Raw genomic sequence first — 25,674 nt, 5'->3', positions numbered from 1 at the left:
GAATGTGCGCAATATCTGCGTACTTGAGGGATACAATTTATCCAAACGATATTCTCGGTCACTTTCTAGCTGCGTGAAGCGCACAAACATCCTCTTCCCCTACCCGCTCTTTTCGTCTGCAAATTCAAGTTGCAGCCCAAGCAGATGCGCTTCGATCATGTAGCTGTCTAACGACAGAAACGCACTTGACTGCTCAGAGTGCGACTCTGGGCGTTTCCCAAGATGGATTCCCAAGGGGATCTTGATGGACTTGTCCATCGAGTACACCAAGCTTAAAGTCCCCGATGCTCATGTCATGGCGCAACCTAACCGGCCTTTTCTTGTCGTCCCAAGGCAATGCGCCGAAAACATTGTCAACCGGGGAATCGTCCGGTGTCAGCAAGCCTTGTTCTTTCGCCCGTTTGTTTGGGCTTGCGAGCGGTGATCTTGATGCGGCATTGCGCTTGGTGGGAGATTCGGAGGTCATTGTGTTTATGAATGGCTTGCAGTAGTACTTCAAAGGCTGTTCGAGAAAGGGTGAGAAGCAGTTTTGAAGTTTGCGCCCGTGGTGGATCTCGCGTGTCGTTGTGGCGATCCAATATGTAGCCCCAATGGGATCTTTACAGAATTTTCGATGGCATCTAATGCCCCCGAGTCTCCAGCAACGCCAAACGCCATGCCGTCCAACCATTCGATTATACCGACCCATCTGTGTATGTCAAGGTCGATGAGGTCCTTGTACTCAGCGAGTAGATCTTGCTCGTCGTCCGTCTTGAAACCCCCTTCCATGGTGGGTCGTTCTGGTTGTGGCTTGTGCTTATAGGATGGGAAGCGCCATCGGATTTCATTGAATTGATCCATTGCTTTATCGCTGGAAAGCTCATCCACTCGTCCGAAGGAAAGATCGAGTAGGCCCAAAGCCTACATCAGGATAAAAACGTGCAAAGTGTATGACCTGACGGCAACGTAGGCTCCAAGGTGGTCGGAGATCGTGTCACCCAGACGAATGCGATCCAATGTAAAGCGGTACCCTCGGGTGTATATGTCATGTTGAGATCGGGGACTATCTTGACGAACGGAATCTGTAGCCAACTTGGCAGTTTGACTATCGAGTCTTCGGATGCTGTGGCGACGTAGAGGACCATGTCGTCGGCTTCTCGAGAGAGATAAGGCGTTGCTTTATGTTCTTGATATCGATACGGACAGTAGTGGACTCCATAGTAGTATTGAAAGGGACGATGGATAAACTTCGCGCAACTATAGCAGGCAGATTAACATTAGCATAGATAGATTGAGTCTTGATTGTGATAAATACCCAAAGAAATGCAATGTTTGCAGGGGTCGAGAAAAGAAGGCAAGCGACAGTAGGATATTATCACGAGTTGTTGACTCTGGACGTGGTTCACTGGTGAACATTCGTCCCGTACGCGCAAGTGACTGCTGCGTCGGTTTGGTCCCGCAATGACGCTTGAAAATTCCAGTCCGCTATAGCGGCTTTGAAGTCCGCGAGAGTTGCCTCAGTCCGTATCACGGGTGCATTGTAGTTGTTCGCCCATGGCCTATTATTGGGATCGTTCTCGACCGGGGAGATATTCGGGGACGGATAATCTTCGTCCTTAGGCCTTTTGCCAGAGCCTTCCGGCTGTTTCTCGGAGGATGCGACGCGCTTGGTCGGAGATGATGTGGACATGTTTGTAGTGTTGTATCAGAGTTTGATACGATGAGTTCTGCGATGGGAATAGTTGTGCTATGTCTGGATGTTACGGTGCGTGGTCAATCTGGTGCGATGTTAGAGGCAAGGATTTCTGAGGGTCGCTACCCTACCTTGTATCCGCTCTTCATTCGCACGGTTCGTGACCCAGAATTTGTCACCGCCTGCAAGAACGTGTCCTGCTGTGATAGCGTAGCGCTGGTTCCCTTCAACCTCTGGCTCAAGAGAAGATATTGTTTGTAAAAGGCGGTAAAACATCATGTGCGACGTGATGTATTCGCATTGGCCTTGCGACTGCTCTTGTTCCTTGTGAAATTGACCTCTGGTGAAGATCAATTTGGCGGCGATGGCGACGAAGTTGGCCTCTTGGTCTTCCTACGACTTCGGGAAATTCCAACGCGCTATCGCAAGCTTAAAGTCCCCGATGCTCATATCATGGCGCAACCGAACCTTGCAGGGGAGTCGCCGTTGTGTCTCTAGATTAGGAACGTTAACAAGAAGGGACAATGACACAGGTGCCTTCGATGGTACGTACTCGAAGTAAGACACCTGGGTAATATTCGACGTAGGCCGCAGAATAGTACGTGTGTGGTGAGGTCACGATGGGCTGCGATACCTACGTCGTCTCTTGGTATGATGTAGGTTGGTTGGCATCGGCCAGAACGTGTTGATGGTGCGATGCAGAAGGTGGCGTGAGGGAAGGAGATTACATTCAACATCAACATGGCAAGGACACGATCATTGGCTGGGAGGAAGTACATTCGGCAGCGGGGGCAAGTGCACCCACAGCCCTTCCGTATCTGTCATAACTAGGCAACGGCTATCTAGTTGTTCTCCATAACACAGCCGTAGCCCTCAAATGTAATACTGATATCGCGCTAAGGGTACATTCAATCGGCAAAAATGTCAACTTCCTCGTCGTCGTCCTCGCCTTCGCCTTCCCAATCGCTGTTTAGGAGTGCGGCCATGAACGCCGCGTCGTGCTCATTCAACTTCGGGACTGCAATAGCACTTGACTGCTTCCTCCGATCATTCGGAGGTCCACCGTGTACCGGCAGGCTCGCATAGCCCACGATAGTGTCGGCGAAGCGCTCGTCGTGGCGGAAGCCGCGCCATTTGGCATAGCAACGTTGCTGTTGGTGTCAGTATACTGAATCCATAGTAGTAGTGATATGTTTGGAACTTACAGCCGGAGTCATCCAGGAAAGCGCTTCGTCGTCGTCTTCAAGCGTAGAAGGATCGCAGTAACGCATCTTGAGCGTCTGCTCGCAAGCGAAGACATACTTGGCGCGGAACATGTCTCTGACCGACTTCAGCTTGGCCTTGACGTCTTCAGTACCGAATCCGAGGTTGTAGATCTTGTCCCAAGGGATTGACTTGCCGACGTCTCCCCACATCGCGGCCGCCATACGTTCCGGGTCCTTGTCAAAGTCGCCCTGCCAAAGAGCTTCGAGCTCAACTGGGGTAAGGTCTTCGACGGCCTTGTCAGCATTCACAGCCTGTTCCTTCCACTCGCAAATGGCCATGGCTACTCTGGGGTAGATGAAGTCGCTCATGACCTCGGCCTGGAACTCCGACTGATAGTCCCTCGTCCGCTGTCTAGCGCGAGCAAACTGATCGGACGACTTATCGCTGATCCCGCAGCCAGCGAGCAGCGCGATGGCGTCATCATCGGTGAGCTCGTGCTTCAAGATGTAGACGATCTTGGCGGCAGGCTTCAAGGTCGAGCTCAGCATCATAATGTCCTTGAGCGGCGGCGAGGTACCAAGGAAGGGCTTCAGCCAACTGGCTTCGCTTGCCCAGTCGATGCTGTTTGGCTGGAAGCTACCGTAGCTGCTTTGTGTCTTCGCGTAGTTGCCGGCGACACGGCCGCGGTTCCGAACGATGGTCTTGGTGACTTTTCCGGTGTCGATGTGATCGGAGGCCTCACCTTGCGAGGCGGCGGCGGCGGGCGCGTGGCGAGCTCGGACGAGCTTTGCTGCTTCGAAGATACTGTGTGCGACCATGTTGATGCAACGGGCGAAGTGGTGTGACAATAAGATCAAACGATGTGTGAGAACGAAGAGGAAGAGTAGTTGCAGGTCGGAGTCAATACTTTATACTACCCTAGCGCAGTGGGGTTTACGAGACTGTGTTCAAGGTGAGAGCGAACTCGCGGTGACGCTTTTTCCGCTGCCTTCACCTCGCCCTACAGCGACTAGTCGCCGCCACATTGACCGCTATCTGCTCTTACATTGTTCGCCGAGGACCCTTCCTCTTCTGTGAGCCGCGCTGCATGCCCGCACTCTTCCTTCTCGGCGTATGGGTAGTCGCATCCTGGGGTAGAGGCTCACACATCTGCTCGAGCGAAGCAAACATCTCAGGCTTGAGGACCCACTGCCCCGACTCTTCGTCCTGCACGTAAGGCTCTTGCAGAATCCACTCCCGCCACTTCTTCATGACCTCGACTACATGCACTTGACTGGCTTCAAACCATTCTTTGTGCAGCCTACCGCAGCCTTCACACTGTCTTCGCAGTCTACACCCCTTCAGCTCGGTGTGTATGAGTTGCTCGACGCGGTGAACGTGCGGCATCACCACCTGACTCTCCGCACTGGAGTGATAGTCGTGCTGGTGCTTGCACTTCGCGTTCCAACTCTTGAGTCGCTTGGCCAAATCTTTGGTGTGCCCGATCTTTACCATGCCAAAGAAGGCCTTGTCCCAGAAGAGGTAAACGTAACCCGGAGTCAGATCTTTGGTACCCAATGGAGAGGCGGCCTTCTCGTGAAGAGCCGAAAAAACGCAAAGCCCCCTGGTCTTCTTTGGTTGATAAGTTCTGAAGCCTGAGGAGGGGGAGAAGCGAGCGATTGTCTCAACCGTTGGCAACTTGGACATGGGCTTCAATTCCCGCTTGGGCTGTGTGGGTGGCTTAGATTTTGTCGCAATGATGTTAGTTCGAGCAGCGTGATCGTTGGAAGCGTCTAGGTCACTGATCGTGCTGACCCATTGCATAAGAGTGGAATGGTCCAGTGCCGTCATGCGTGTCGTGCCTTCAAGCTTACTGCGCAGTTGCGATAGCCTGGACCCAGCCTTGAGTTGTGTCAACGCCGCATCTTGATGCCTGACGCACATGACTGACTGCACAATCGCCTCGATATTGCGAAGCATACCGCAATAGTCGTCTTGTCTGTTGCACTTCGAGACATTCTTCACTGCGCTAATAGCATCAATACGCGACCCTCTAGGCTTGGCCATGTAACTGCATCGTATAGATGGGCTTGTTACGAGGGACGCGGGGCAGTAGCCCGGAGCGCTGGCCAGTCTTGCGTGAAGGTCGTGTGGGACGAGTTGTTCTAGTAGCTTCGAGAACTTGCTGTCCAAAGGCGGATGGATGCGACCTTGAGGAGATGTAACGATGGTTGTCTCTTCACGAATAGCGGTATGTATAGCTGAAGCGATTGGTGTGGTGGAGGCTGTCTTGGAACGTGTTCGTGAACTGACACTGGTATTCTGCGTGAACACGAACGTGGGGTTGCTGTTGAATTTGACGGTAGCAGCTGCGACGCTTGCCTTGGAGACTGTGATGTGCAAGTCAGACGTGATCGCTCTCAACTTCAAGATGTCTCAACGTACTCTCTTCAAGCACCAACGTGACGCCTCGGAACAACTTCGGTTGGAAAGGGTCATCCTGCGCCGCTGTCCCTTTTTCTTGGAAGAAGGGCTGCGGAATCGCTGAAGTCACTCCAACGCCGAAAAAAGGCTTGGGAATTGGGGTGAAAAGCAGCTTTTTAGAAGAATCAGGAGGTGTTGCAGGTGTGAAAGGCGCCAGGATACTTCGTGGAGAAGCGCTGGTCGTCCGCTTGGTGGGCGTCTCGGGTAAATCCCACATGTCGTTGAACCCTGCCGGAGACGACGTGGTCGATACTGTCGATGCTGGTGACACCCAGGAGATCTTGTCAGGGTCTAGTAAGGATAGCACACCGCAGCTACTCTTCTCTGAGACCGGTGTGGGTAGGAACGTAGCGCAGGGCTTCCGAGCTGTATCATACCCACACTTGGGTGTCGGCAGACCGCCTGGTTGGATGCTAGGATCTTCAGTAGCGAATGTCATGATGATGGCTCTGCGAAGACACTGGGCGGCGTGATCGATGGGAAAATGTAAGAATGAATAGATGAAGTGGTTGAGATGAATGGGTCGTTTGGTGCCAGCGGAAGCTGAGTCCTGCCAGTATATATCCTCAGCCTCGCGGAGCCAAGTGTATTGCCTGAGACCACCACGCCTACCCATCTTACTGAAACCTCTGAGATACTGCGATGTCAGCCCCAGTCGTTGCAGTGGTATGATACCGGAAGCGCATGGGCTGCGGCAACGTCCACCCGCGTAGACATATTACCATGATGGGCAGGTGTAATCGCTTCCCAAACATCCATGAATGACTCGAGAACAAGATGGATTCGCAACCATGAGGCTTGTGAGTTTTGGATCTTTGGTGGCTGCATGACCCGTGCCGCAGAGCCGCAGGTGGTTGCCTTGCTCAGCCTACCATAACCACTGGGTGCAAGGACCCATCGTTAACAATCCTCCGATGAGACTGTATTTACAGCTCGGTCTCTTCGGTGATGAGATCAACTGTCAGGAACAGGCTGGATTCGCCGATCGAAAGACCAGAGAATCATCAAGTTGGTCTGGGTCGCAACCATTCGCGATGATTAGGGTAGCATTTTGGCCCCAATCAGGAACAAAGCTTTGAAACCGCTCGCGTAGCGCGTCGCTGAGTACACTGTAATTCTAGCAGGCTGCAAAGACCATCTCGAGCTCGTGTCGTGTTAGATGCTCTCCTACCATTTGCCGTCTTTCGACCAAGACGTGGGGTTTGAAACAAACGTCGTTATCTTGCCGTGGACCGTGCTGGAAAGCGCGCCGTCGGCGAACCTCACGGAGGCGATACACATCGAGATAATGCAGATTGAGCGGCATATGAAGCATCGGTAGGCATGCTGACAGATTTTCTGAAACAAAGATAGATGCAGTGAAGTCCGTGAGTACATCGCGCTGAGTGAAAGCGAAAGCGAAGGGGATGGAGGTTTGTTGTTCTCGGGGACGCGTCGTTGGCACGTGCGGGGCCGCCACGTGGGACGGCAACCGCCGCGGATCGGCTCTCTACGGCCGAAACCCTACCTAGGCAGTCACCGCGCGCATCATGAGTGTCGACGCGACAATTACGACAGTAAGGATCCTCGCGAGAACCAGCTATACTCTTTGTTCAAACAAGACGAATCAACGATGAGTTTCGCACATGGTGTATGTCTTGAGCAGTCCACGCGAGCCCAATCCTTCTCCAACATTCCCCTCCAGCAGTCCGCGGAGCAGGCACGATAACGAGAAGATACGTCATGTGCCTAGACGTATCGAAAGCCTCATACAACATGTCCCTTCCCATTCTTTCTCTGAGGAGTATTGCAGCGCCTGATCTTGGACCGCTAGATGGTTCGTCAGAAGCATCCAGGATCCCACTGGCTAAGCTCTCGCGGCCATTGCTGTCAAGTATCATACACCGCCTTGAGCCCGACTGACTTTGAATAGATACTGAATACCACTCGCATTTGATCGTGAGCACGTAAGTTAGATCAATGTTATCCTTTGGTGCTGGATCGGTCCGTTCCATCTGGATGAACTGAAAAGATGCATCCCTCATATTACCCAGCGCTTTAAACCGAACCGCAGAATCCGTAGATATCCAACTCCAGGAAGGCTTTGAGAAAGTATCGATGTCCAACCCAGAATCCTCTTGTTGACTGTCTTGCTCAATTGGACAATACCACAGGAGCTCATATCCCAAGTTTTCAATCCACATACCCGCCGCATAGGTGTAGCCAGTATTTCTTTGGAACATGCTTGCAAGACCTGACAAGGCGGGTAGCTTGTCTGAACGGTAGGTGAGGCGGCAGCGCGAATACTCCGACACAATGATTTGCCAGTCTGACGGTGGGGAGACTGGAAACGAGGGGTCGTCGTCGAGTGGCCTGACCAGCGGGTCCCTTACTTGGGGGCATTCGAAGCTTTCGTAGCGATATGGAGTGGCTTTGCGCAGGACTATCCGGTGATTCCCCTCCCGCGCTGTGTGAGCGAGACACTCCCAAAACATCTCACTGTCGCTGTAGTACAACAGCCTTGGCGACAAAAGACGCTCTTGAAGCGCCCATGCCCTCTTGCAGAGTGGCGCAGTCTGGAATACACTTTCCCTCGTTCTTTCATGGTAGTTGGAGTTGATGATACCGTGCGCCGCCGCTGATGTACCGTCGCGCGGACCAAGCATACCGTGATGGCAGTCCGGGGAACTGAGAGCATACAGCGTTAGATACGAGTGTCGGTAGATGCTGCCCATTTTCGCTGCTTCTTCCGACCAGTCATCTTTGCAGTCCTGGAGTATACACAGGCTATCTATCCAAAGGTATTGTATGCCTAGCCTCCGAGTTACTTTGACTGCATCACGGTACAGCTTAGGAAAAGACTCCATCGGTATACCCCGGCAATGTTCCTCGAGTGTGCTAGTAGTCGTGACAAGGGGCTGTTCACCTCCCCAACAATGACTCAACGTCATATACGAGGCTTTGCGACCATCGGAGATATATAGGAAAGGCGTTTCTGTGTGGACGTCAATTACCCGCGTTGGCAGTGGTGTCTGATCACCTTGGTAACAACTGTGGTTCATATCGCACTTTCCGACCCATTCTTTGACCAAATTATAGCTAGCTTCCGAAGAGGGATCAGGGGCGATCTCACGAGCATGCTGTCCGTAAACGTATGCGATGTAGCCTGATGTGAGATGTTAGCGTTGATTAGATGCTAGTGTAATTTTCTCGTCGTACTCTTGCCTCTCAGATGATTCAGGAATCCGTCTCCGGTTTCTGTCCGCTCAGCAAACCATAACAACAGAGAGTGTGAAGGCAGCTGCTCAGGCCGATCAAGCGCAGGAGGATTTTCGCGATCGGCTTCAGACTGTGAAATCCCCATGCGTATTGAACGGCAAAGCCAGCAGCCTTCGGTAGCTGAAGCCTCCAGTTCTGTTAGATCGTCAAAGTGTCGCACTCTTGATCTTTTCCGCCAAGATCTTAGGGCCGTACACTTCTCGCAGAGAACCAACCCGATGATGGGCCTGATATATCCTTTGAGCAAAGCCGTCTCGTAATCCGGCTTGAAGTAGTTGTGAAGGACTTGATAGAGCTTTCCACCGAGCACGTGTATTGCGTAGCAGCATGCATATTGGAAAAGTATAACCCCTACCTGAACTGCCAAGATCACTGCCAAGGCGCTGCGTAGGTTTTTGAACACATCCATGTTCATGGCAAGACAATATTGAACTAGCACAATCGAGTTCGATACGGATATTGATGTGTTCGTTGTGCTCAGCTGATGTAGTTGCGAAAGTGCGAACATATCTGTTGGTCGCTCCGCCCGTCAGCCGCACTCCGCTACGCTGGAAGTGGTTTAGCTCATCGTCCGATATTCCAAGCCACAAGCTAAGGGCTGCTGCGGCTGCGCCTCGCTCGCCCAAAAAGCCACCGGGCCAACGCGTGTTAGGTGAAGTCCATCCGGCAGTCATCACTAGGTATCCTGATCAATGCCTTCAGCTCAAATCATCTTCAAACCGAAGTGTGAAGAATTCCTCTTGCAGCCGCGTAGCCGCGCCACATCCACACATCTCCCACAAACCCAAGCCATCTGTAGCCCTTTCAGAACCTGCGGCTTTTCACAGGCACTTCGGTTGTCTTATTGAAGTTGATGGCACTCATCTCTACCGAGGTGGTCCAGCATGTCCGAAACCTCGGAATACCATGGCGGCACTACCTACGCATTCAGATCTTTATGGTCGTAATGTTCACCGCAATTTTCTTCTTCATCTCCGGTAGGGAGCACCGCTGAGGGTATCTTAGCCAAATCGCCGAGTTGTATTAACACCAAGCAGTCCCAGAACAGCAGATATCTCTTGACAAAAGGAGCTGGGGTGGATGGGACGAGCGCGCAAACTCGGAGCGATGCTACAAGCAGGAACGTACAGCGATGCTGCTAGCGTTCTGGCTCGGGGTGCTTGGTATGGACCAATGGTATGCGCGTCACTGGATTCTGGCTGTCTTCAAGATGGTTACTCTAGGTGGGTTTGGTGTTTGGGCGCTTGTCGATATCAACTTATGGATCGTTGGCGGATACTATGGTACCCCAGGATGTCCAGGTGGTAGCAAGAAAGGATGGGCCTACTGAGCGATGGCGTGCAGGATGTATCGTAGTACTTCGCTGCGAGAAATTGCCCAGGTGGGGTCTACTTGACCGGGCACCCAAGTAGGTAGCCATCTAGGATTTGAGTCTGTCTACTTCTTAACTTTGTCGACGTTCACTCCCTGGTAGCGCGATGCTTTCCAATGGTGTCTGGGCGTGAAGACAGAGTCGAGGGCGAAGTTGATGGGCTTCAGTGGAGGCGCGTGCGCCGAAAGCGGGGCCGCGGGTGAGCTATGACGACTGCTAACCCCTAAATCGCGATGCTGAGTTCCCTAGCACCTTCTGGCCTCTCCAAATCCATGATCACGAAAGACTTTATCGCTACATCGTGGGCAAGTATCACAAAAGTAATTTGCGATATGTTTGCTTCTGAGTTGGCTTGCAGAAACGGACCGCAAAGTTACGCAACTCAGGCAGCCGCTAACGTACGCAGCGTGTCAGAGGCTACCTAGGTTCCTATGCTCCCCTTTCCGTCTAACACTAGTAAACGGCACTCATAAGACAAAGATCGGACTATGCAACGTCTATTCGCAACTAGATTTAGATGATAAATATTCCGAAACGACGAGTTTCGATGGTCATGACGAGCCCATCGTTGGTCTCTTGGTACAAGCAGGTGCCATGGACCCGATATCACTCTCCAGAATCTAGAATCGCTTCAACTACTCCATACGCCTCCTTCACCACGGCCCTAGTTTCTTCGTCCAACCTATCTTCATCGGTGCTCAAATCCCACAGCCTCTTCTCCCATAATCCCCACCGCTCTGGAGTCAATCCATCTTGACTCGGCCACAGCTCTGTCTCGTCATCCAGTGGCACCGCAAAGTGCTCTCGTAGCTCCTCGTGATCAGTATTCCAGAGCGACCACCCTCCGTCTCGTAGCCATATCGCCGCGACCCGAATATCCAGCGCCCGTACTTGCTCGAGTGGTAAGCTGTGCGTGTTGGAGTCAAGCTCCGGAGGTGCTTCGTGTACTCGTTCGAGGGCGTATCGACACGCGTAAAACACCGTCATAGGATAGCCCACACCTGTCTGTCGACCATGTTTCATTAGTGTCGCTGAGAAGATGCACATGCGGAGGTATAGCTGGTCGGGTCTAATCCTCATCGTGCTCCCAAATGGATCTTCTTCGGTGCCTGGATCGCGTATACCATTCCAGTTGCGTCGTCCTAGGAGGATAGAATGCGCATCTCCCCAGTACATATCAAAGCCAGGTAACTTCGACCAGTGCAGTTGGCCGTCGTGTTTAGCTTCCCGACACAACCGTAGAACTTTGGGCTTCGAGGGCGGTTGCGCGCGAATGGCGTCCAGTAGAGCGATATGAGAGTCGTATGGTGGCGGACAAGACGTGACGGCGATGAAGAAGGCGTCCCAGAGCTCCCAGATCGCTTGATCGGCATCGTGGCTTGCGGTGATAGCGTCGATGATCTTTTCCACCGAATGACCGAAGAGCAAAGGGTAGTCTCTTGATGTCAGAGCTTCTTGAATAAGCGACGAGAAGCGATTTGGCAGGGTGGTGCCTGGGATGTCGAGGATGCTCGTCATTCTGGCCGAAGTGCAAACTGCAGGCTGAACTAATAGAAAGTAGGGTTGCGATGTTGAATATCCTATCCCTTATAACGTCGGTCTCAATGTGATTGCGTTGATGTAAAAACTGCATCAAGCGATGGTTTTGCATGTCATATATCTGGACCCTCCCGAGGCCAGGCAACTGCAGGCACGTGACTTGGTAAACCATGGTCGACCTGTCCGATATCGCTTCGATGCGGGAGCTGGCCGTTAGAGATCAAACCCTCGAAATTTCGGACGAGTTCACTAGGAAGTCGTGAAGGCTGACAGTCGATGGAATACCTACTGGTCCGTCTATGACTGCTTACTACGCCCGATCACACAAGTGCTCTCTTAGCGGGTTGCCCGTACCCCCACGCGCGGTGTGACCTCTTAGCTCATGTAAATTTCGTTGTCTAAAAACTGAATGTTCCAAGGCCTGGTTGATGCGAATATGGTAATGAATGAAGCCCTTCTTTGTCGGAACCAAGAATCTTGGACTGACACAAAAGCCTATCGAGGAATGATACCAAGGTAGATGAGCAACTAAATGTGGGTTTCCATAATGGACTATCAACTTCTGAGCAAGTCAATTGTTGCGGTATGTCAGACGACGGTCACATTCTTGTACGCCCGTTGCCCGGCTTCACAAAGCATCCACTCGACCATCGACAGCATCAAGCACCTCATCGATTATAGTTGCCACCAACAGTCTTTCGAGCAAGCCATGTTTCTCACGTCAGATGAATCAACGGTACTCTCCTTCACAAACGTCGACCTCAGGATGCATAAAGAGCAGCGCAATCTTCCATTTCATGTAGCACACAACCACCGAGTACAACTACAACAGCTCTTCACTCCATACTTATACTATCAATCATGCAGCTACAAGCCCTTCTACTCACCATCCTTGTCACTTTGGCTGCCGCCGCTCCGGTTGCAGAGCCTCAGCGCGGTGTCCCTGACGGCGGTTGTCGTCTAGCCATCCGAGATGCAGAGCCTCAACGCGTCGTCAACCCTGGCGGCTGCCGTATGGCTGTCCGTGACGCTGGAACAAATGCACGATTCCGTGGAGGCGGCGGCCTAACTGCCCGAGATGCTGAGCCTGGAAGGGTAGGCCCAGGGGGACACAGTGGCGGATCGGGAGTTAAGGATAGAGCTCCCGTTCCGCTTGCGATCACCGAAGCCCGCGCAGTCCGTGGGCCAGGCGGGTGGGGCGGTAGCAGTCCCTAGAAGCGCGATGTCTCCTTTCCAGTAAGTGATACCCAAGGCATAGTTAAACTCAAGCTCTCTGGAAGTGGCTAACATGTCTCAAGTTGGAATGAAGGGCCACGATGAGGGTATGACAGTTGGAGCCAGCAGGGCAGAGACTGGTTGGAATGTCGGTGACATGCTATGCGTTCAGTGAACTGGGGAAGACCGAGATTATTGTGTGGATCGTGTACACTGTCGCTATGTTGTATAGGTTAGCTTAGAGAGAAAACGACACCAATTGCGTATCGCATCAGATCGAACATGAGTACCAACGTCGCGACCCGAACATGTCAATATGACTAGGTGTAATATGCCATTCAGGTACATACGATCCTACCACAACGCGCCTGAGGCTGCTCCTATCCATGAAGCTGGACCATGCATGCATTCCAGACACTGCGGTGACGAATCGTTCGATGTAGTAGACATGAGATGAACTACACGTCAACGCTGGGTATGCTTTCCTTCTCAGCCTCCTCCAACTCCACCGTCCACAGATGATACTTCGACCTCGCTCTAATTCTCGGACCGAACTGAAAGAACAGCCACGGAACGGGAGCCATAACCAAAGCGACAAAACCCAGCGTACTGCTAGCCCACGGCGTCCCCATCTTGACGTACATCTGCCGCGCAAACAGCGGGAAACCAGCCGTAAACAAAGACCGCATGACGGCATTAGCAGCCAGTGCGCTTGCCGAGAAACGCCCATAGCAGTCCGTCAAATATGCGTTGGTGCCCAGGAACAGCGTGACAAAGCCAATGCCGAAGGGTATGCCAGAGAGAATGCATACAATCCAGTGGGTAGGTGGATTTGCCGTCCATCCGAACCAGAAGAGCGCCACGGGGATGAACCATGCTGTGATGATGACATGTGGAAGTCGCGCTTCTGGCTTTGGTCCTCCGAGCTTCTTGACCCATATGCCGTGGATGTCGTTAATCCAGGGTGAGCTCGCCGTTGCGATTGCCATGCCGAGTCCGATGCCCAGGAAGGATAGACCTGCGACGCCTTCACTCCAATGACGAGTCTGCCGGAAGACTACTGGGTAGGCGGTGAAGTCAAGGTACAGGATACCCCAGACGAAGGCTGAGTAAAGGCCGAGGACGAACAGGATGGGCTCCGTGAAGAGCATGAGCCATGGTCGAGTTAGGTTGGTGGAGTATTGTTCCTTGAACGATTGCCGTGGGGAATTCCTGCCGGCCTTTGCCATTTTACGTTCTAGCAACGTTGTCGTGTATGTCTCGGGAAGGAAGAAGAGCATGGCGGTATACACGATCGCGGCAATGATAGTCACGGCCCAATAAAGCCATCTCCAATCCAGATGCTGCGAGATAAAACCTCCCGCCACCGGCCCTAGGACTGGACCGAGGGAACTGCCCGTCGTGAACAGTGCAAATGGCACCGAACGATGGCTTTGGGGCCAGATGTCTGCCAAACAGCCGCCGCTGTTGGTCACAACGGGTGATCCAAAGAAGCCACTGAAGAATCGCAGTATCAGAAGAGCAGGAAGATTAGGCGATAGCGCACAGCCGATGTTGAAGCAGAAGAAGAGGAACATGGTGATGCGGAAAACGATCTCTCTTCCCAGTGCTTCTGAGAGCGGTGCAAACAACATTGGGCCCGAGGCAAAGCCGACCAGGAATGTCGTTACGCCTAACGTTGCGACGGTCGGGGAACATGCGAATGTTCTGGTGACACCAGGGAGTGCTGCGGCGTGAACACTTGAGCAGAATGTGATATTCGCGGTCATGAACACAATGACTATCGTCGCCATCCACTTCTTTCGCGCGGGCCAGTTAAACGGGTGTTCTTCGGGGTCGAGTTTAATCTGGGAGCAGCCGTCTTGCACATTTTGATCGTTGAGCACTGCCTTCTCGGCTGGTACGCATTTGGTGGGGTGAGAGCTGAGACTTTCAGGGTCTTGACTAATCCTGGCATCTTGCAGCATTGCGGACGACGAAGAATGACGAGAATGAGAACGAGTGCGATATGATGAGAGATGAACTTGGCTACACTCTGGCCTGGCTTCATTTATGGGCCTAGAGGTGAGAGAAGCACTCATGGGGGTTGGCGGAGCTGTCAGCGTCTACTAGTCGAAACAATTGCTGGTGTGCCAAGTTCAGTGTGCCGTGAGTCATATCGATCGTGGCTCTGTTGGCTTTCGTCTTGTATGGCGTGTGACTGGTAGACATGGCAAGGATACTCAGGAGGGTACCAAAGCTCTGCATGTCGTGATGCGCTCGACCGGACTGTAGGCGAAGGCGTAGGATTTTGGTCGGGCGGCAACAGACGGTGACGGGACGATTCGCTTCGATCTAAGGCTTCCCGCAAACGATTCGCGGTGCGAAATGGCAATGGATCGGGAACGTAGTTTCCGGGTGATTTCGCACGTGCAGGCTGAGAAAGGATGCAGTGCGGTACTCGGTGTCGATGCGCAGAAATGGCATGCCCGAGTTGTATTACACCTGGACAGGCTCCAATAACGGGCGCTAACTCGACCCCGTGGGGTACCTGGTGAGGGAAGCATGCAGAGTAGAACAGAAGACGAACATAATGGTGGTGGGCTAGTAACACTCTCATTCCAACATAGACTAGCTTCTGTTCCATATCTTGGGGATTCAGTGCGCCCTTAATGTGCCTCGGGAAATCGTCAAGGGCTGAGTCTGGAAGGGTCTTCGATTAAGCGACGTACGCAACGCCAAATAAGCACACGAACATTGGTGGAGAAACCAGCCTTGTCAACAACGCCCTGTGACAGCCATGACCGCCTCTTCCAATCCTTCGTTGACATAAAGATCAGTAAGGCGCAGGGCGTAAAGTGGAATAGTCGCCAGATGTGGCACAATCGAGTACCTCTCAAAGCAGCAGTCAACGGCTATTTCATTGCTGCTAAAAGCGCGGTGGCATCTCCTCGAGTTCATATCTCGAGTGTGTTGGTAGTACGTTCTGAGTGTTGCGAGGAGGTTGGAGCGGCTCAGCATCGGATGCTGAGGTCGCTCTTCCTGTACGGGATTCCTTGTTCGACTTGAAACGTCCCCACATTGATCCCTCCGTCAGAGCTTTCCAGTATCTGTTTGGAGCGGCAATGATGCGATTATGATCATGCTGGTCCGTCAGCGATGCCGTCTTTGTTCCTGGCACTGGTTCAATATAAACATGGCCACCTTCATGGTTGATGAACCAGCCAAATTTGTAATCCTTGCCCTCGGGCCCGCCTCCGCAGCTCCCTGCAAGTGCTTGGGTGGGAGGTGAGTTCACAGCGAGTGCGAACAGCTGTGCTGGCTGAGTAAAATCGGTCACAAATCCCGGTTGCAGGATAAAGTAGCATAGCAGATACACATTGAGAAGGAAGGTGGCAATGAGAACCACAACCCATCCTTTTGATGCATTGTCCACGCCACCCGATGCGTACTCTTTTGACTTGATCTTGGCTCTGAACCACTGGTTCAGTGGGTTGTCAAGTTGTGGATGAGAATAGTTCTTTAATCGGTCAGTCTATTTTTCCACACGCGTGTTCCATGATTGGAGAACTCTCCATTCAAGACTTACCCAATAATTCACAAGAGGACTGTCTCGCAACGACATGAGGATGGTGTCACTAGCTGTTATAGCCAATGTCTCGGCTAAGCTGGGAAGGAGGGGATTGAGCTTGACCTGCATGCTCGAGGGATTGGAATCTTCTGGGGCCAGGGCTAGTGACATTAAAGTGCGTTGAGAGCTAGCGTTACTGTCCGTAAGACCCAGGCCCAAGTTGATGCTATTCGCCCAGTCATTACCTATATCTCTCCAGTTGGGGAGGACCAGAGTTTGTGTGGCATACGTAGCATCCTCACCATTCTGGAAATATGCCATGTTGCTCGCCCGGTCTTCGCATAAAGCCTCCAATGTGGACTCAGAACCAGACACAGTATGAAGTGTACTACAACGAGGTGTTATCGCGACTTCTAGCTTGCAGAGTGGATATACACCAGTCGAATCCTGACGCTGAGTCCTTTGGTCCACTCTGTCCTGACAAATATATCGCAGTTCCTCCCCAAAAATAACTTGTACCGTTGAGGATTGTGTTGAATGGCAATGGATACCGCGCGAAGACTGGCGGATAGTTGTGCATCGCATCTTTGGTCCATCCGAATAGTTCATCGACTACTGTCTTATTTGTGGTTGTCGCATTGTCGCGTGGGCCTGGAATGTTCGTCCACTTGGCTACTTCCAAGTCGCTGTTTGGCCAAGCATCGTAGATTATAGGTTCCAGCTCCGTTTCGTTCATATGGACGCACAAGACTTTCATTACGGGCGAAGACACTGACGCCCATAGAGAATATGGCTCGATGGAGTCTGACGTATCAGATTGAGGCAGATGATTCCTCTGATCGTGTGCTGCGTTAGACACGCCAATGTGGGGCAAGGCAAGGGAAACGTTGTTGATAACGCGTTTGTACCTTCTCGATGCCTCCGCAGTGTCGACGACGTTGATCCATTGAGGAACAATCCTTGCATTGGCATATGGGAAGCCAATCCAAGTGGGCCGGTGCTCCTTGATGATGATAGTCTGTTTTTGGCGCCTTTGACGTCTGCAACGTCTTCCCAGTGGGCAAGGAACTGCGCCAAATTATAGAAGCTTTTACCAGCGCTTTCAGCTTGCATGCAGCTCGAGCTTGCTTCTATATCGGCTATCGGCGTTTGACAAAGACTTTGGACGTAGTTTATATTAGCGAAGTCGGTCTTAACCGAACCGATCATGGTCTTATCATGCCAATCGCCGTGCTTCGCTACAGGCTGTACAAGAGCAGTCGCAGCTGTTACGTAGAGCGTAGATAGAATGGTGCTTAGTAAAGTCAAAGTTCCGAGTGCAGAGAATCCAGCATATCGCGCGATCTCGGATGAGGTGACAAGGGATCCAGGCTGCACAACCCAGCGCCACATGGACAGCTCTGAGATAGATACCCCTTGGCCCTGGCTATCCTTCATGGCTCTTCGACTAATTTTCTGCCCCAGGAAAGCTACGAAAGCAGTGACGAACGATAACTCGATTGTCTTGGCCACAACAGATGTCCAAAGTATGGCTGCGGAGATGCTTATCTTCGCTTCCGGGCCGTTGCCAATATAACTTCCATAGCGTTGACCTTTCAGCGCTAATACAACAAAGAAAGCCGATAGAGCAGTCGAGACGCTGGATATGAAGATGATGGTACCACTAAGCCATGTAAGTCGAGAACTACGAAAGTTTCGTCGCGTTGGACAATCCTTGTCTGGGCGGAACTCATGTTTCGTGCTCAACGGTGGGTTTAGCGAGTCGCTTGGGTCAAGGACAGTGTCTTCGTCTGCGGGATGTAGATCTGCGAGTACGTCGGGTCGCGGGGCTCGCTCATCGCTGTATTGCATACGTTCGGGGTTACTAGTATGGGCGACTGCTGGACTGTAACCCTGAATTAGTGAGGTTTTAGACCCTTCTCCGACTGCGGCTCCGGCCGCTGAAAGTATACTGATAGTGCGCGACGCGCCTCTCGCCGCTCGGTCGTCATTGCTATAGTGTGGCGCGATTTCGCCAGTGTTGCCAGGACGCGCATGAGCATCGCTTTTGTACGCCTGTAGGCGTAAGTCTTCGAGGGGAGTATATATGTCGGTATGTCTTGATGCAGGCGATGCGATACTCGTGTTGGCGTAGGTAAGATGGTGTTGAGTGTCCTGGCCGTCTGCCATCGCCGAACGGACCTCGGGAGGGTCTAGCGCGCTAGCACAATTTGGTTAGCAACTCCCACTAGCGCGCAAACTCGGTCTAGTATACCTACGATCTTAAGATGTGGGCAACGTCGTCCTCTTTCGGATACTTTGGGGTCTAAGTTCGAGTAAAGGATAGGATAGCTAAGACGAGTACGAGATAGCCAACGCTACAGGTTCCAGCGCAGAGCCTGCGTCCCGCTGTCGTGGCGTTTTAACAGCCCCCAATGCACCTGGTACATTATGTCCGGCTTGCATGTGGCTTGCATGCGATATTGTCTTCGGCTCAGCCTTGCTCGGGGGCAGACGAGCCGATGGCTGCTATACAGACAGCCAGGTTGGAGTGCGTTGCTGGCCAACATTGAAGTTTTCACCACTCTAGTATAAATACGAGTATTTCAGATCGGCAGGCGCAGGAGCAGCTTTCAACCTTCAGATCATGATGATGTGAATACCTCGAGATCCACGCCAGCGTTCCAGCATTTCAGTGGCGTTATTGGCTGGTGGTTGCGCTCGTGATTGGGGCCCTCGGGTGCTTCGCCCCCACACCTCAACTCATCTGAGGAATTGACGTTATCGCAATATAATCTGCCCGACCGTCCCGAGGTCTTTCTTCGGAGCATGATGCATGACAGGATGCAAGACGACCTACTCAATGCTTCTGTCAAGTTCTTTGTTCCCGGCTTTCTGTGTAGTTAAATCTTGTCTAAGGTCATAGTATTCACACGGCAAAAGGCGTAGGTTCCGATACCCGAGAGATGAAGAAGCAACAAGTATATCGCAGCTTTCAACATGCACGGCAACGCCAGTAAGAGAGTCTCAATACAGCTGAAACTATACGCGTATCCCGTTCCGTTCCATGTATACGCAATGCTGCATCCTCGATGTGCTCGCGGTCTCGACATTGCTTCAATCTTTCTTATCCGATTGCACAATGAGGATATATATTAATTATCCACTCATTCTTCCATATACGACCATAGGATCATGAGAATTAGGCTTCCCGTCCGCTCAGCCATATACAAGCATGATACCGGCAGATTAGTAGTTAGGTGGGTGACCACTAGCGAATCCCCGCTGTTGTATGTTTTTTGCCAAAAAGTCAGCATCTTCTTTTTGCCCATCACCAAAGTAAAGACCGCCAGAACATCTAATCGAGCGACTCAACAGTCGTGGGAACACAGTGGGTGGCGTGTGGAGAGCGTTGCCAAATGGCGACGTCACTTTTCTTTTGGAAAGACGAAGCGTCTCGAGGCTGTCGCGAAGCGCATACACTATTGACTACTGAACATGTAAGCAAGGATAGAGGTATCTTTGCTAGACACAATTGCGAAACGGCAGCCTGATTCACACGTGTGACCTAGTAGATGACACGTTGTTTGAGAGTGCAGGCTCGCACACCACTAGCATTTCAACAGCGGGATGAAGTAAACAATGCGATTCATCTCGATCAACAACTACATCTACGTCGCAGTACCATTCACCGCCACCGTCCCATTCGCAACCCCACTACTAAAGTACGCGCAATGGATAAGATACTTCGACGTCTCCGCACTAAAGCCCTCCAACGCAACAGCATCAATCTTCTCCAACGAGAAAGCGCCATTATTCATCTTCGTGTAATCACTCAGCGGTATCCGCAGAACAACGGGACTACCGTTCATACTGCCATACGCAGACGTCGCAACACTCAGTCTCTGTATCGCCGTCTGGCCATCGCAGCCGAACCCGCCACTTTGCAACTGCACGTTGAAGCTCGCGCCTGCACTCGCCGTGACGTTGAGAACGAGGTATTGGGACGCGGAGACGTCGGCGCAGTTTTGGAGCGAGTACCAGTATGACCCTGATACGCTGGGTTGAAGAACCAAAGCGCCGTCTGTGACGACGGGCGCGACTTCCATGGTACCGTCGTCGCTTTGGACGTAGCCGTGGTTGTTGCGGTTTGCGACGCCAGGTGTGCAGTAGTTCAGCCATGCGTCTTCGGGGCAGTTGCATGTTTGGAGTGAAGGCGTGGCTGCAACGTTGATCAGACTGATGCAGCCGACCTTGACGTCGACGTCAGAGGGGTTGAACGCTGAGAGCGCGACGCTGTCGAGTCTGCTGGTGTTCATGCCGGAGAAGTCGGCAAAGGGGATCTGTGCGACTTGGTATGCGTCGGCGCTGGTGAATGTGACGAAAGAGGTGATGGGGACGGAGGAGGGGGGCGAGAGTGTTGTGCACTCCTCGTCTGTCTTCCAGCGCATCGTGACCCGGAACGTGGTGCCTGCAGGAGCGGCGACGGAGAGTTGGATGCCGGTCGCGTTCAACGTGTTCGCGTTGTAACATCCGCTGTTGTCGAATTGGGAGTACCAGTATGAGCCACTCGTAGATCCCAAGACGAGGGAGCCGTCGCTGTCGACGGAGTACGAAGCGAGAGAACCTTCATCGGTCATCTGGCTGAGGAGTCGATTCACGCGTGGAACTTCTGGCACGAATGTGCAAGTGTTCAAGATGGTACCTGAGCAGAGCGCGCAACCAGGACTGTCCGCTGGTCCTGTGAAGACCAGAGAGTGAATGCGGTACGTCGAGCCAGGAGAATTGAAGTTAGTCATAACGAATGACTGCAGGTATTCATGGTTGAAGGTAGCTGGGAAGCGCGAGAATGGGATCGTGAGCTGAGTCGATGCGGCGTTGAATGTAATCGGAACGTAAGACGTGACTACGTTGGTGTTGCAGCTATCAGTGCCGTACTTGAAACCAATGTTCGCGGTTGCGTCTTGTGGACCTGAGACAGTGAGAATGATCGCGTCATAAGAGCTGTTAACCGCTCTGCATTCGGTCGGCTTTGCGAGCAACGAGTAGAAGTATGATGTCGCGTCTTTGGGTACGAGGTCAACATATCCGCGGCTAGTCTGCTTGTAGGATTGCATCGTTCGGTCGTCAGAGATAGCCGCACCCAGGGCATTGGTCTGTGTCTTGAACTCATTCGGGTCGCAGAAGTTCAGCACAACAAAGCCAGTCGGAGCTGGGCAGCGTGGACCGGCGCCAATCGTGGAAGGTCCACCAAGAAGAGAAATCCATCTCATAGTGAAGTTGCTGGCAGATGAACCACCGTTGGGCGTAAAGTTACTTAGTGTAATGCGGCTGACCGAGTCGGTGTTGATACCCGAGAATGCCGTTAGGGGAATGGTGATGTTGGAGAAGTTATCCTGACCCAATGTGGCGTAAGACCTGGTGTTGACAGTGGAGATCTTGCCATCGCCGGAATTAATCACCACATCGAAAGAGCCACCGGACGGGCCGCGCGCGTTCAAAGAGACGCCAGTGTATGCGGTAGCGTTCAAGGTAGCTCCATCGACCATGGTATCCGTGTAGAAGAATGAGTCTGAGCTCGACGGCAGCAACTGCATTCTGCCCAGCTCCGAGAGCTTTGCAAACGTCATCGAGTTATTGTAGTCGGTCTGACCAAAGATGTTGTTAATACCAGTGATCCATCGATCTACATTTTGGAACGACTCAATCGCAAGGCCTGGAGTGCGGTCCTCTCCTGGTGCTGTCACACATCGCTTTTGGATCTTGAGGTTATCGATGTAGATGGGTGTCTGGGCTGGCGAGATGTTTCCAATGCGTATTCCGCGAACATGCTTCATCTCTTGTCCCTTGAAGTCAGCCAACGGTATGGTGACAGTATGGTTCGAGCCATCGGCAGGAGCATATCTGGTAACGTCCAAGTAAGTGGCACTTGGCTGCTCGAAGTTGCATCCAGTGTCGTACGAGACTAGTTGGACGTAGAAAGTGCTTCCAAGAGGAGCGACCATGTCGAAGTACAAATGGGTGTAGACGGTGGCGTCGAAACAAAAGCGTGAGATCTCAGTGTAGTAAGAGTTGACGCCGCTGTTCGTAGTCGCAGTGAGCTGCAAAGTACCATCCACGTTGTTCGACGAAAGTCCAGTTGCAGCCGTTTGTAACAAGAGCAGATTGACGTTGTTGCTGCCAAAGTAGAGTTCGAGGAAGTCGTCGATCATCACATCCCATGCTATGCACTCCGTATCTCCAATCGGCTTTGGCGTAAAGTCAGGGCATGTAGAGGCGGTTGCGTTGCTGGCCCCGACAGCGAACTTGAGGGTGTAAAGGCCCTTTGCCGTATTTCGCAGTACGACCGCATTAGTGGTCTTGTCGTACGAGGGTTGCTGGCAGACCGAGAGAGAACCTGAGGCAGACTGTATAGCATAGTTTCGTGGAACCTGCAGAGTAAGTCCTTCCGTGCGGCCGTCCAAGCGGACTGTCATCACCGCGGATGAGTTGTCCGCTGCTGTGATGTCTAGAATTGCGCGATCTCGGTTGGTCCACCAGTTGGCCATACCTGTCTGGTTGAAGAAGACTGCATAAGGACGTACCCTATCATGGAGCGCGCGCTGGATCTGGATCTTATCGAACAGGGCGTCTGAAGGATGAATCAAGATGTTGTAGTGTCCGCCATACCGCGCCATCTTCTCAATGTACTTGATCTGGTTTGCAAAGTCCGAACCCGGGAAGTCGGCACTGCTCATATTGCCGTCACCATCAGACCACTGGAGAGGGAACTCGTAGTACGGAAGCTCCTGGAATGACTCGCGGTTGTGCGTGACTTGGAAGGGAAGATGGGTGAGATGAGAGTTGCCTGCGCATGACGAGCCACCAATGATGCCGTTTGCGACGCAGTGCGTGGCTTGATATTTACTCCACGCAAGATTACCAGGACGGTAGGTCGTCATGTTGTAGCCTGTTTTGAACTCATCGTGGAGTATGTGTCGGATCAACCAAGCACTCACGCGGACCTCTCCTGATGCGGAAGCACCTGATGTGTAGAAGGAGAGCCCACTGGTACCTCCCTTGGTGCAGACCTCTCCATTCGTGGGTGTACCGTCAGCATTTGGTCCGCACTGGTGGATAACCGGGTAGTAACCGGTCTCAGTTCCTTCAATGAAGCGTTCTTCAAGCGTGCCGTAGTCGAAGCCCGCCGCATTGGGCGAGTGACTGACAGTATGGCTACCAAAGTCGATGAACGGGTTTCCATCAGGAGCAGTTCGGAATCCACTGATCTGGTAAATGTAGGGAACGCCATACTGGAAGTAAGCGGTCTCGTAAGCATCGGTGATGTACTTGGTATGAAGGTTCAAGTTGCCCGCGGCACCTCGGTCTTGTGCAGCAGCCGCAATGCCCTGGCCATGTGGATACGAGACGTAGGTGTCTATGTCCCAGGTAGTAGTAAAGGCGAGTCCTTTGTTGTAAGGAACAGACCACAGGCTCACGAAATGAGGACTGTTGGTGACGATGTTCTTGATGACGCGAGTTCCAATGTCATATCCGGGGTAGTAGTGTCCATCGTACCATGGCGAATATCCGCCGTTTTCGGCCTGAGCCTGGATGTACAAGTATCCAAGGTCCATACCGAAGCTGTATACGTATCCAATGGCGCCCGACGGCTGGTGCTTGACGATCGCTGCGCTGGTAGCAGATGTATCTGCGCTGTCCACACCATCATTGCGGACCAGGTATTTGCCGAGCGTTTGAGAGCCGTTGGTAGGTGTATAACCAACGTTGATCAGACCAGTTTCGGTGTAGTTCTCAAAAAATGGCATGTTGACATCGTAGTACTCGGCAAAGTCGAAACCTTGGAGGGCTTGAACCGGTGTCTCAGTGTTCGTCAGCTGCAGGACGGATCTGGCACCGTTCGTGTCTACGGTTGACGCAGAAACACCAGCAAGAGCCTGGAGAGCGGTAGGGACTTGGTTCATGAAGATTAATCTTCCACCCTTCGCCACGAAGGACGTCAAGGTCGTGACATCCGCAGAGCTCGGGCTGTAGCTCACGCTCGGAGAGGTGTAGATGAGTAGATTCCGGCATTGTGACGATATATTAAGCGACTGAATGACCTTGACTTGCAGACCGACTGTCTTGAGAGACAGTGTCAGAGGAAGCCTGGGTTGATGTTAGCTATTGCATATGCGCGTGGCTGATGAGACAGGATTTACCAATTGGGGTCTGCTTTATAGCTCGGTAGAAAGATGTTCAGCCCAGAGTCCGGTCCAGCTGCATGTCTGTCATTGACGAGTTAGTGATGAGACATCATGCTATGCCTTTGATCTTCTTACCTTGATTGCGATGGTACAGTGGCTGGCTGGCTATCTTCACCCAAATCTGGACTCGCGCCATCAGGCTGCGTGAGCTTGTAAATGTCTGGCGAGCTGAAAGCCTGACATATCTGCAGTATAGCAAACAGCGGCAGAAGAAAGAATGAACGCATACTTGATGCTTCCCTTGGAGAGAGGGGTAGGATTCGCAGAAGGACGTAACGAAGAACAGAAGTGCAGAACCCGACCTTTTGGTCAAGTTCCCAAGAGAGAAATTGACTAGAAGCACGGGAGAAATCGCCTTATCCGAGACCGAATACCAGATTGCGAGCCATGCTGGACTAAGGCGCAAACTTCATCAGGCGGAATCTGGGAGAAATTCGTCAACCTATCCACTTAGGGTCTTCTAGCAGGGCACCAACAGCGACTACGGCAGCATGATCGCCGGTACCTGCGCTATTAGCATGCATCTAGGGTAGGAACTCGTGTTCATTGAGTTTGGCGTGGCCCCGAAGTCCGCACAGACGCTGCATCTCCATAAATAACGAGTTCTCTTGTAGGCCTCGGCGCCGGTTTCAGATTTGGCAGCGGGAGCAACGATGATGCGTCGAGGCGTCATGGCGAAGAGGCGAACACAGTCGATTTGGTCGCGATTGAGATACCCTTATGACAAAAAAGGAGAGGGTTGGGTAAAGAGTATTGATTGCTTGAGTAGCGCTTACTAGCAGCGATGCGTACTTACGTCATTTTGGAACCTTCGCGCCCGAAAAAGGAAGTAACAGGGCTGGCTCCTGCTACACGTACATACGAACAAATCTTGAGATACGAGGTAATTGCGCTCGCTGCATCGCCACAGTCTAGCTGAAAGTTGAGAAGCTATGTCGAGGATGAAACGAGGGTACCGCTTCGGCTCAGCCGGCTTCCCGTTTTTCACGGGAGTCCAGGCCCGTGGATACCTAGGTACGACCGGAATTCTGGAAGCTGTGCGAATGACAATATCTCGAACGCAATCCGGCGGCACTTTTGTGTGGACACACATCGGTCATGAAGCTTGTTGCTACTGAAGGGTCGCTTCGTAGCCTCAGGTCCGCACGCGTTTCGGTACCCAGCACTTGACCAT

At 52.3% G+C, this 25,674-nt stretch overlaps 5 protein-coding genes across 5 annotated transcripts; all 5 read right to left on the bottom strand.

The window, feature by feature from the left end:
• Positions 1-2,580: 2,580 nt before the first annotated feature.
• Positions 2,581-5,957, bottom strand: J4E93_001201 (uncharacterized protein; the record flags this gene model as incomplete). Its single annotated transcript, XM_049339153.1, has 4 exons — positions 2,581-2,823; positions 2,878-3,682; positions 3,924-5,247; positions 5,303-5,957. 4 exons carry the CDS (start codon positions 5,955-5,957, stop codon positions 2,581-2,583), a joined length of 3,027 nt encoding a protein of 1,008 aa, XP_049203110.1.
• Positions 5,958-10,577: 4,620 nt separating this feature from the next.
• J4E93_001200 (uncharacterized protein) lies at positions 10,578-11,489 on the bottom strand (the record flags this gene model as incomplete). The annotated part of the gene is made up of 1 exon (XM_049339152.1): positions 10,578-11,489. The coding sequence occupies one exon, from the start codon at positions 11,487-11,489 to the stop codon at positions 10,578-10,580; it is 912 nt and encodes a 303-aa protein (XP_049203109.1).
• A 1,694-nt stretch (positions 11,490-13,183) lies between these two features.
• J4E93_001199 (uncharacterized protein) lies at positions 13,184-14,692 on the bottom strand (the record flags this gene model as incomplete). The annotated part of the gene is made up of 1 exon (XM_049339151.1): positions 13,184-14,692. The coding sequence occupies one exon, from the start codon at positions 14,690-14,692 to the stop codon at positions 13,184-13,186; it is 1,509 nt and encodes a 502-aa protein (XP_049203108.1).
• A 941-nt stretch (positions 14,693-15,633) lies between these two features.
• On the bottom strand, positions 15,634-16,446 carry J4E93_001198 (uncharacterized protein; the record flags this gene model as incomplete). The annotated part of the gene is made up of 2 exons (XM_049339150.1): positions 15,634-16,224; positions 16,294-16,446. The coding sequence occupies 2 exons, from the start codon at positions 16,444-16,446 to the stop codon at positions 15,634-15,636; spliced, it is 744 nt and encodes a 247-aa protein (XP_049203107.1).
• Positions 16,447-19,925: 3,479 nt separating this feature from the next.
• J4E93_001197 (uncharacterized protein) lies at positions 19,926-24,727 on the bottom strand (the record flags this gene model as incomplete). The annotated part of the gene is made up of 3 exons (XM_049339149.1): positions 19,926-24,402; positions 24,456-24,521; positions 24,576-24,727. The coding sequence occupies 3 exons, from the start codon at positions 24,725-24,727 to the stop codon at positions 19,926-19,928; spliced, it is 4,695 nt and encodes a 1,564-aa protein (XP_049203106.1).
• Between the last annotated feature and the right edge of the window lie 947 nt (positions 24,728-25,674).

The sequence above is a fragment of the Alternaria ventricosa genome, assembly GCF_023758065.1.
Source record: "Alternaria ventricosa strain BMP 2768 chromosome Unknown scaffold_2, whole genome shotgun sequence".
NCBI lineage: Eukaryota > Fungi > Ascomycota > Dothideomycetes > Pleosporales > Pleosporaceae > Alternaria > Alternaria ventricosa.
The sequence above is the reverse complement of the archived record's forward strand: the minus strand, read 5'-3'. Positions and strand labels throughout refer to the sequence as shown.